Source organism: Phaethon aethereus, assembly GCF_964289735.1.
Source record: "Phaethon aethereus genome assembly, chromosome: 17".
In the NCBI taxonomy this organism is placed as follows: Eukaryota; Metazoa; Chordata; class Aves; order Phaethontiformes; family Phaethontidae; genus Phaethon; species Phaethon aethereus.
Genome location: NC_138593.1, coordinates 10,577,309 through 10,587,881, shown reverse-complemented (window position 1 = coordinate 10,587,881; position 10,573 = coordinate 10,577,309). Strand labels below are relative to the sequence as shown.

At 40.5% G+C, this 10,573-nt stretch overlaps 1 protein-coding gene across 1 annotated transcript in view; it reads right to left on the bottom strand.

Annotated features, from left to right (window-relative positions):
* Positions 1-4,844: 4,844 nt before the first annotated feature.
* The window catches only part of LOC309411184 (solute carrier family 2, facilitated glucose transporter member 9-like), a gene marked incomplete at both ends in the record, with an annotated part of 8,803 nt that continues 3,074 nt past the window's right edge, over positions 4,845-10,573 (bottom strand). Inside the window, 9 exon segments of the mRNA XM_082007740.1 lie at positions 4,845-5,051; positions 5,388-5,515; positions 6,506-6,581; positions 7,416-7,444; positions 7,447-7,492; positions 7,494-7,607; positions 8,155-8,265; positions 9,324-9,511; positions 9,915-10,063. Coding sequence (XP_081863866.1) covers positions 4,845-5,051; positions 5,388-5,515; positions 6,506-6,581; positions 7,416-7,444; positions 7,447-7,492; positions 7,494-7,607; positions 8,155-8,265; positions 9,324-9,511; positions 9,915-10,063 — 1,048 coding nt within the window.

Below are 10,573 nucleotides of genomic sequence, written 5' to 3'. Positions count from 1 at the left end.
CAAGGGATATCTTATCTCTCTTTACAATCACCTGAAAGGAGGTTGTAGCAAGGTGGGTGTTTGTCTCTTCTCCCAAGTAACAAGCGATAGGACAAAAGGAAACGGCCTCAAGTTGCGCCATGGGAGGCTTAGGTCAGATATTAGGAAAAATTTCTTCACAGAAAGGGTTGTCAAGCACTGGGACAGGCAGTTCAGGGAAGTGGTTGAGTCACCATCCCTGGAGGTATTTAAAAGACATGTAGATGCTTAGGGACATGGTTTAGTGGTGGACTTGGCAGTGCTAGATTAACAGTTGGACTTAATGATCTTAAAGGTCTTTTCCAACCTAAATGATTCTATGATTCTAAGTGAAAACAGAGCTGTTAATGATGGGTGAATTTCCTGAGGAAGATGAGAGAATCCACATGTAGCTTTTTTCTTTCTCTTTCCACTATTGCTACCGCTGTTCCAGCCCCACTATGTCAGGGTAGACCTACAAAAAGAGACAAAAATATGGGATGAGAAGGCTCTAGCAGGCAGTAGGTCAAAGAGGCTGTACTCTGCCTTCTAGCCATTTTTATTAGCTCTCCTGTCAACAACAGCTACTGAAGCCATAATATTTACAGAATGCAATCTCCTTTGAACAGATGCAAGCATAACCCTGACACACTAACTGTGATGCCCCTGCTTGTATTCAGTTCTGTTGGATGCCAGCTGCATGCTTGTAACAGTGATTTTGGCCCTGATACATAGGTCTGTACTGAAATAAGTAAGACTGGATGGCCAACTTATTCTTGAAGGTGTCAGTCACAGCAACGACACTAAATTAGTAGTACAAAGATGAGAAAGCTAAAAGGAAAAAGTCTAGCTTACTTGTTTTATCTCTCCTTTTGAGTAAAAGATAGGCAGGATGAGTAGTCAAAATAATTTGAGATGTTGCTTGCAGAAGTATGAGAAAGAGAGGCTTTGGCATGGGGTTAAAACAACATGAAAACATTAGTAGTGGCGGGTTAATCATATACTGTCTGGTTTATCAGCAACTGCAAGAGATGCAGCAATAGTAAGTATTTGGGAGAACAGGCCTCCTGAGGTTTGGCACATTGGATTTGTGCAACCTGGGAGGATGAATGCTTGAGCTAGAAAGGTTCCTTAAACCACAAAGTAGTGAAGGTGTCCAGAAAGACTACCTGTGAAGGACTGACTTCTGCAGGAGACATTGGAGCTAAATCTGAGTGAGCCTGGCTGGACTTCATAAGTGAGAGACAGAGGGATCCAAGGCTCATGTTTTTAAACCTGGTACGGTGCTGTGTGACAGGGATGAACAGTCCCTCTGCAGTATTCCAGCTGTGCTTCTGCTGAGACTGGTTCCTGCCAAAGGACCAGCAAAGAAAAAGTAACACTGACCAAGATGACAACACAGAATTCTCTCTTCTGTATGTGCAGAAGGCTTGGGACTCCTGAAAAGAAGATACGAAAAAGAGAAGGAGAAGAGTAAAATCAGAGGGAAGGAATTGACAAATGAAAGTAGAAGTTACTGCAGCAGAATACACTATTGATCTGGTACAGTGCCAATAGCGAACACTGATCCTAACTTGTATTTTTCCATATGCCTATCTAGTGAGCTACTCCATGGCTTTAATGTCTGTTCAGCGCAGTTCAGAAGTACTGTCACTTGCAACTGCACTACATTGTGAAATCTGTGCAAACTGGGAAAGGAACATCATGGGGAAAAAAAAAAAGTTATATTTGTGTTCTCTTTAGTCTCGCACCGTTCTTATTTTTAAACAGGAAAGTCAGGCATTAGAAATTCTCCTTTACAACATTGTTAGGGAAGCTGCAAGTTGTATAGAAGCACTGCTGCAGAGGGCATGGGGGAAGAGGGCACAGTGGCAAAAAGAAGCATAAGTTTTCATCCTGGATACAGGCAGCACCTTGTCTTTTTGGAATCAATGAGGAATGGGGGCACAGAAGCTGTTGCGAGCAGGTTAACATACACAAGCCAGTCTGTCGCCCGCATTATTGCAGAATAAATGTCCATAATTCAAAACTTCTCTTCTTAAATAATAACATGGTGCATTTATATAGCACTTTGCCAGCTCAATAGTGAATGCCAGTTTTCCAAATAAAGAGTGGTAGATGGATGGGCAAAAACATGCAAAGTCAAATCAGCAGCCAGTTGATGGCCAGGAGTAAATCTCATGACTGCTTGGCTCTCACACAAATACAACTTCTTTTACAGTGTTGGCAAGCTTAAACTGCAGAATTTTCTTATGGACACCTAAGAGTTGCTTTAGTGCACGAAAAGGGGGAGATGCCCAACTGCATTAATGCCAGAGAATTGCAGAGTTATGACCACAATAATCGAAATACACAGCTTCCAGTGCAGAGTTTGGTCTTCCATCACGTCCAGCACACTCAGGATTTTGATGTTCCCCATCACTGCCTTTTGGTTTTGCAAATCATCCACTTCTGCCTGGTGCTCTCCCTCACCCCACGGTTTCTTCATAGCTGTGCAGAACAGAGAGGAAAGCTTGATACAACTGTACTATTCATGCAGCATAAGATTTGTACATGCATGTTTGTTTAGATTATTAATTAGTTATTCCTCTAAGGTTTCAGGCATCATGATTATTAACAAGCATGGAATGAGAACACCAGTGAGGTATGTTTATATCCTGTGTCCACAGTCCTGCAGAAAATAAGGCCCTGTCTCACAGTTGCTAGTATATAAAACTTAACACAGTTGTCAAAACATCCATACATTCTTTGATCTCTGTCTTTCCCTGCCTGATTGCATGGTTCTTGTTGCAGCACCTTGGAAGTGTCTTCCTTGAACCTGAACAGAGAAACTATGGTCACAATCACTGGCAGTTCTTTGCACTGATAATGTAGCATATTTAGTCATTAAAGGGCTTTGTGTTTGTATGCATGTGTGTTTTCATGTAGAGTTGCAGACATGCTGTATCTGGACAAATTTGTTGGAAAGAATTTGTAGTAAATTGATGAGATAATTTATGCAGTTTACTATAGCTCCCAGTAGGCTCGCTGCTATTTCAGTTAGGTGGTTGTGGTACCCAAATTAGCTCATTTAAAATTACCTTACATGAAATCTTTTGAAAATTTTTACTGCCCATGTTAACACCAGTAATACTCACCACTTCTGAAAGGAGCTTTTCCATCCTCTATCAAAAGGGTGGCTGATCCCAGGCAGTCAGAACTCTCTTCGTTTGAGGAAGTGTTTTGTCATGCCTTTTCTGCACCTTCTGCTTAAGTAATCATCTGACTCTGAGACTGAAGTTAATGTTTACATTGTATGATTTCTGTTGACTGATGGCTTTTGCAGCAATTGGACAGCATTTAAAACACATGGATTAAGTATTTCGATGACTCAACAGGAGAGGTCCCTCTGAATGGGAACATTCTGTAGCACAAAAGGTCCCTTCCCAACCCAAACTCTTCTGTGATTCTGTGAGTGGTCCCTATTTTGATACAGGGGGTGAAACCAGATCAAATATAAAATCTAAGCCAGGTTTCAGTTGCTGGAACACACACTGATGCTTTAATATCAGAGCTTTTTCTGTGGCTCTTCCTTTAGAAGTAGCAAGCATATTATTTGAAATTTTAAAATAGAAAACTCACTAAAATTCAACACTGATTCAGTGCTGCAGCACAATGATAATCAATGTGAATGGTTAAACTGCAGATAGGACTTATGATCCTACTAAACAGGAGGCATGGTATACTATTTGTAACTGTGACAGAAAATGGAAAGATAATTGATTGTCCTATACGAAGGTGGAAGAGTTTGGGGAGGGAAGTGACTAAATGCTGCAGTTGTCAGCAGGATTAATAACTCTTGAATAGCAGCAGTACATGGGTGCTGTGGCGCATAGCAGTGGTAAAGTGTAGTAGTGTATGCTAGGCCAGTACACAGCTAGCAGACATTGGCTATCACAGCTTCTGCTTTTTTTTTTTTAATGCAGTTAATTATTTATAAAATGGTCTGAATTTTCAAAGCGTCTACTCTCTCAGTACTGTCTCAAAGTGTCTTACTCTCTGTCTTACCCAAGGGCTCTGGTCCTCTAGCTCTCAGCACTGCCTGTATGTTTGTTAACCCTTGTGCCATCCATGAGGTACCTGGAATAAGGCTGAGAGCAGTGTTTACACCACAAAAACTTGCTCCAGATTTTGCTGCAACTAGGGTGCAGCCAGTTTGCTCCACAGGATGCAGGTGAGAGTTCTTCTGCACCAATTGCCCAGGGATTGGGGCTGATCCATGACAGTCATTATAGAGACAGTCAAGACATACAGTTACTTGATGTCAGATCAAGAAAATAGAACAAAATTGAGTTCTTTTTGTTATTCTATCTGGTATTTGTTCATGTGCAGTGCATGATCAATACCAGGTCTTTTACAGTGTGATGCCATAAAGAGATGACATGAAAATTGTTTGCCAGAACTGTTTATGTTTCATCCTCTCTTCATCCTGCTTTTAATCCTGAGCAGAGCTTTCTTACTAAGTAACACACAGAGACACAAATCCTGCATCTTTAAAATGATAGCAAAGGAGGAAGACTTGAGATAAAATCGATGTGTTATGCCTGAAAATATTTTCCATGTGCCAGTTCTGAGAAGTGTCTGTAATTACTAGTGTCTTCCTGCTACAGAGCTGCTCTAGGAAGGAGCCATTGTCTCTCGCCATGAAAAACAAGGATTAATTTAAAAAGGACTACTTGGATTAATGACAGGCTATCTGTGGGTTACTTTTTGGATTACATTTTATTGAGAAAAGTCCATGTTAAGGTTTAGCTTTCAGTTCGATTTTGAGACAGTGCTTTTTTTCAGTGGAAGTTTATGGTGGACTGTCAGAGCTTGGTGCAGAATGTCTTTTCTTCGGTAGCATTCCTCTCCACAGTCTGATGACGTTTCTTCTTAAATTGGCATGTTTTGAATTCTTCTGTGATTTCAGAGGTTGACTTCCCTTTTGTTTCTGGGAGGAACACATAGATGAGAACCGCTGAAATGACCAGGACAGCAATAAAGATGAGGAAGCAAAAAGGACCAAGAAGGATCTGGAGATAAAAATAGAATAAAATGAGTGCTTTCCCTGACAACACATATGCCTATAGATTATTGAAAATTGTTGATTTGTCCCTGTGAAATGAGATATAAGTTGATTTTACAGAAAGAAAATTTATTTATCTTTTCGATCTATTCTTGAGGCAATAGAGGATGTCTGAAGTCTAGGGAAGTGTTTTACATAAATGGCCTCCATATGCCAGTAGTGATAAGGGATTTACAGCTTTGATCATCTACAAGGCATTTCATCCTATTCCCTGTCCGGACCAGCCTAGAAAACCAGTTTAAATTGAGGGAGTAAAAGAGAAGATTGCAATCAAATTACATACGATAGCAAAGGGGAAAATCATTCCAGTGAAAGTGAGGCCTAGCCAAATGATGATTCCACCAATTACAAAAGCAGAGGACCTTGTTGAGAGGGTGAAAATTTCATTCATGACAGATGTGACAGCTCCAGCTGAGGAATAAACATAAAAAAGCAATAAAAACATTGTTGTAGTTAACCATATTCCTCAAAGTGAGTGAACTGATGTCACTGATCAACACAGACCCAGTAAGTCAGGCTACTGTGAGATCATCTAAATTTGGGCAGCACAGCCATCTCTATCTGAATTCCCCTACAGACTTCTCTTACGGTCCATGGGGAGGGATGGACACCCCTGAAGTGCAGTTTCTATCCACCTCGGATGTATAAAATACGGAGATGAATGGCCCTAAGAGCCTATTTCTCTCCATTGCCCATAGGGGAGACCCGGGTTGTGCTACCATGGGAGTTCTGTGGGGTTTTCAAGACATTCATGGTCCTCATATACAGCTCTTACAATAATAAAGGCTGCCGTTTGAACTTGGAGACTGTAATAACTAAAAGTAGTGTTTAGTCAGGGAACTTTCAGAGTAAATGTTGGTCTTAGGTAAGTGAGATCTTAATAGAGAGCTGTAAGTTTAGTTCTGGCATTACCCATGTAGGGTAATGAGAGAGGATGAGAAAGGACAGAGCAATGCTAAGAGACAGACTATGCGTGCTACCAGATATCATTCTTTCATAGAGTAGGATTTTGCAGGTGAGTTCAGAGGACACTGATATTTTAGAAGAGGCTACCTCTGCCCTTAAGCAAAGTTGAGTCTGTATGCACTCTAATCACACCCTCCAAAACAAGTCTTAGTAAACTGAGTAACAAGTGGGTTTTTTGGCTTGAACTTGTAATCCAGTGAGAAGAAACAGGGTCCTGATTGATCAGTCTGAATTGTTTCAAGTAATTTGTTAAAGAAATTGTTTCCTGGGCTATTAATTCATCAAAAATTGAGGCTTCCCCAACTTCAGTCCAAACTAAGCTGTTGATTTTCGAAGATACATTCACACAGTCTAGTTCTCTTTCTATACATCCATGACCTGTGCTTACCCCTGTGGTACAAGATTTTCTGCTGTTGCTTTTATTGTTGTACTCACCTGGCCCTATTCCATAGGCAATAATGAATAAAAAGATGAAAATAACACTGCAGTAACGCATCCAGAGAAACTGATCCTAGAAAAAGGCAAAAGGGGGGAAGAGAATTAAATTTAATGTTATAGCCGTAGCACGGCTGATTAAAACATACAGGAGAAGCAATATTTATGAAAAAAACCATGATGCTGGGCTCTGTAGTAGACGCTCACTGGAACTACTTATCTCTGTACTGAATACAGTGGAAGGCCACAAGTAGCCTGCAGTGTCATATCAACGGAGGTGAGCTGAACTGCCCCCTGGTCTGAAAAACAAGTAACAAATTCCAAGCTAATTATAGCACAGGGAAAATTGTGACTGATTTAACCTAATTATCTTATTGAATTAGACAACTTCAGAGAAATGTTTAAATCTCTAGTGAACCAGAAAATATCTGTGACATAGAAAGAAGCTGAAAGTTTATGGCTGAGACCAAGATTGCAATGCAGTGCAAAACACTGGCATTACTGAAGCCATGGCACTGGGTTCCTCACTGCTTTCCACCATCCCGACCGTAAGTAGCTAGAGAGCTGCACTATGTAGTTGGATCATTTGTATCAAGGGTGGAAATCGGTCGTTGTTGGAAGGGTCAGTACACACTGCTTCTGCTGCAGGAGGCATGGGATAGCAAATAGGAAAGGTGATGACAGGGATGCTCATCCAGGGATTTAAAGGACAGCAGAACAAGACATAGGTGAGGCTTGGAGAGGTCAGGCAGGCAGAGAACTGGAGGAAAGCTATGTGAGGCCAATGGTTTTACAAAATGTTTTTTACTGACTGTTTGAAAGCCTGATAAAAAAGATGTACTACAAGGCAGGACAAAAAAAGCCTTGCAGAGGGGCTAGGAGTTTGCATTCAGAAGATATTCTGACCTACCATTTTGGAAATGAAAGCTAAGGCTGACTATCTGCTGTCCTGCACAAAGAATTCTGATGCAGGTCCACCCCCAGGGAGACATTTGCTTACGCTCAGTAGAAGGCTTGTTTCAAGCAACACCAGTATCAGTGCCATCAGCAAATAACCACCCCACAGGAGTATCCGGCGTCCAAAACGATCGATAATGGAGCTCTGGAGAGTAGAAAAAAAATGCATATCACTGGAAGCATGGCAAAATCCAGCTGTCCAACAAATCAAGCATTCTTCTTGACTTCTTTTTGCTTTAGAAAACACTAATCTTATTACTACCAAGTTTTGTATTTTATTGAGTTGCTTCTAGCATCTCTAATGCTATGAATTGCTGTTGCTGCGCAGCGTTACAGCTACTTTTTCATAAACACTGTAATCAATGGAAGCATGCTATGATTCAATTTGAATATATATTTATACACAAATACATAGAAATAAGTATACGTATTTATGTTTGAATGACATTTCATTTATATCTGTGTTAATAATAGAAGTATTTTTAGAAGAAATTATGGAGTATGAAGATGGGAAGAAAGATGTAAAAGGAGGGAAAAAATTTGGAGGGGATGGTAACAACTACTTTACAGGTTTATGTGGTGCCACAAAAAAATTCTTCCGTTCACAAAGAGAAGATTAATTTTCTTTAAGGAAGAATAGATTCAACTCACATGTACTTTAACTCTTAAAGCCCCAGAAAGAACTGACTTACACAGAAGATGATAGAGATGAGCTCAGAGATTGCAACTCCTAGAGATACATATGGGATTATGCTTTCCTGCAGGTTGGCTGTCTGAAAAATTTCCGAAGTGTAAAAGGTGATCTGGGAAATAAGAAACATTTTAAAAATTAAACATAGTCAATAGATGTGATATGTGCTTATCCAGCATCCTTTTGAACTAGACCTGTCATCACTGCGAAAGCGACAGTACATTATTGGTGTTTAGCAGAGGTGATATGCCTGCTTTGTGAAAAATCAAAAGGTTAGTGGAGCTGGAGAAAAGCCGTTTGAAAGCCCAGGAAAAAAAAGGAGTTGAAAGAAATATACTGCCTGTAAAACATGGGAAAAAGATGTTGTTTTGGCAAAGAGGAAGTGAAAAAGGACAAGACAGGAAGTGAGGAAAAAGAAAAGCACATCTCAGTCATAGCAGACCATGCATCATCATACAAACAGTTGATTCTGTTGCCCTTTTCCAGTTGCTAAGCAGAAGCTGGTCGTCTGCCAGGTCTCTGATGGACTGGGCACCATTTCCCTGTCAGCAGAGTGCAGAGGTGCCTTCTCTGCCCACATTGCTGGGAATGGTAACGAGCAAGCTCCAACAGAGTGCACAGGCTCGAGCAAGACTTATGGCTAGAGACCCACAGGCAAGTGATAAAAATGACATCTAGGGGAGTCTATCAGCTTGGGCTGAATTGGGCTCAACCACTTCGTGTGCGGAAACAACTGGAAGCAAATGGCTTAATGGATAAATATGCATTATCAAATGGAATGAAAGTTGGATGTCAATAGCTGGCCATCTGCTACTGCAGAAGTGAAAGAAAGTGGAGATGGAAGTCTGGATAAATAGATCTCTGGGTTGTAGCAAGCATTAGGGTATTTATAACCCTTCCTCCTACAGAGACTTTGGCAGTACTACCAGGGGAATGAAAGCAACAGTGCCCTTGCAGGAACTTCTGCTGAGTTGCATCTCTTGTATTCCCACCTGAGAAGTACCCTTAAAAAGGTAGGAAGAATATTAGTGATGATACCACAGAGTTTCACCCTCAGTGGGCTCTGCGTGAGGAGGAATAATGCAGATCCAGAGGAAAGTGACAAGTTGGTATTGTGGTGCTTTGGTTACTTAATAATAGATCTAAGCATGGAAACAGGGTATACTCAACTGCACTCAGGCCACAGAGCTGCAGACTCAGTAAAAGGAGGAGCATGGTGCTCAGCTGTGGATATACGGATGGTTCTTTCAACACCTCTAGGACATTCATGATTTTGGTGCCTTTTGTTACAGCCTTTTCCTTCATCATGTCATCAAACTCTGTGTGATAATTCCCTTCTCCCCAGAGTTGCTTCATGGCTACAGAAGAGACAGAATGAAGCATACTCCTCCATCAGCTGATCCACTCAGTTCTGTGTTTTTCAACTTTTAATGACATTTGCAACATTTGCAGTTCAGTCCATGCTTTGATTCATCAGCCACTGAGCAAAGAACTAGAACATGGCTTACTGGAACATGCTGAGACTGCCCTGTAAAAGGGCTTTCAACTAGCTGTAGTATTTAGGGTTAGAGCTTAAATATTGCTGATGACTTCTTTTAGTCTGAAGTAATATAATTCAATGCTATGATCTTTACAAGATCTTTAATCATGTAATTATAAAGAAATCTGTAGTGGACTAGTAGAAAACCTGATCCCCTCTATTAGGTTCAATCTCCCAAGAGTTACAGTTTAACAAATTAAGGATCTGAAGTTTTATTTTACCTTTCAAGCAACCAGCCTTGTCTCCTTTTTGCAGCAAGAGATAGGGAGGGGACTCAGGAAAGAATGGCAAAAAGAGCAGTTGAATCAATGCCACCAACCCAGAGAAGGACAATAGCACGTTCCACATGTCTTCAGTTCCTAAAAGATCTCTATGAAAGCATGTTAGAGTGTATTTACAGTCTGGTACAATTACAGTCTATAACTAATTTGGTATTTTCTAGATCCTAGACTAGCTAAAGAGACACAATATACATACAGATTTGAAAAGATAAATTGAAATAGAAGACGTTTAGGCTGGGAAATGAAAATAGATGAATACTTTTTTCCTACTGCAAGATCAAGATTTTTCTTCTAATTTGAATATTTTCTAATGATGAATGGAGTTTGAATATTCCCACAACAGCTCTCTGAACCAATACTGCAATTCTGCATGTTATCAAGAAATTAGCATAGATCTCAGATCTCAAAAGTTTACTAAAAGTGTTTACATACAATCTTTTCTTACTAAGTTCAGCAGAGAGACCGCACCTCCAGAGATGGATTCATCCTTTCTCAAGAGAAGGGCCTTTCTCTCCCCAGTGAATGACAAGGGCACCTCAGTGACTGGTATGGGGTAGATGCTTCCTTTTTGATAGCTGTAGCTAAGCAAAGCAAAATCC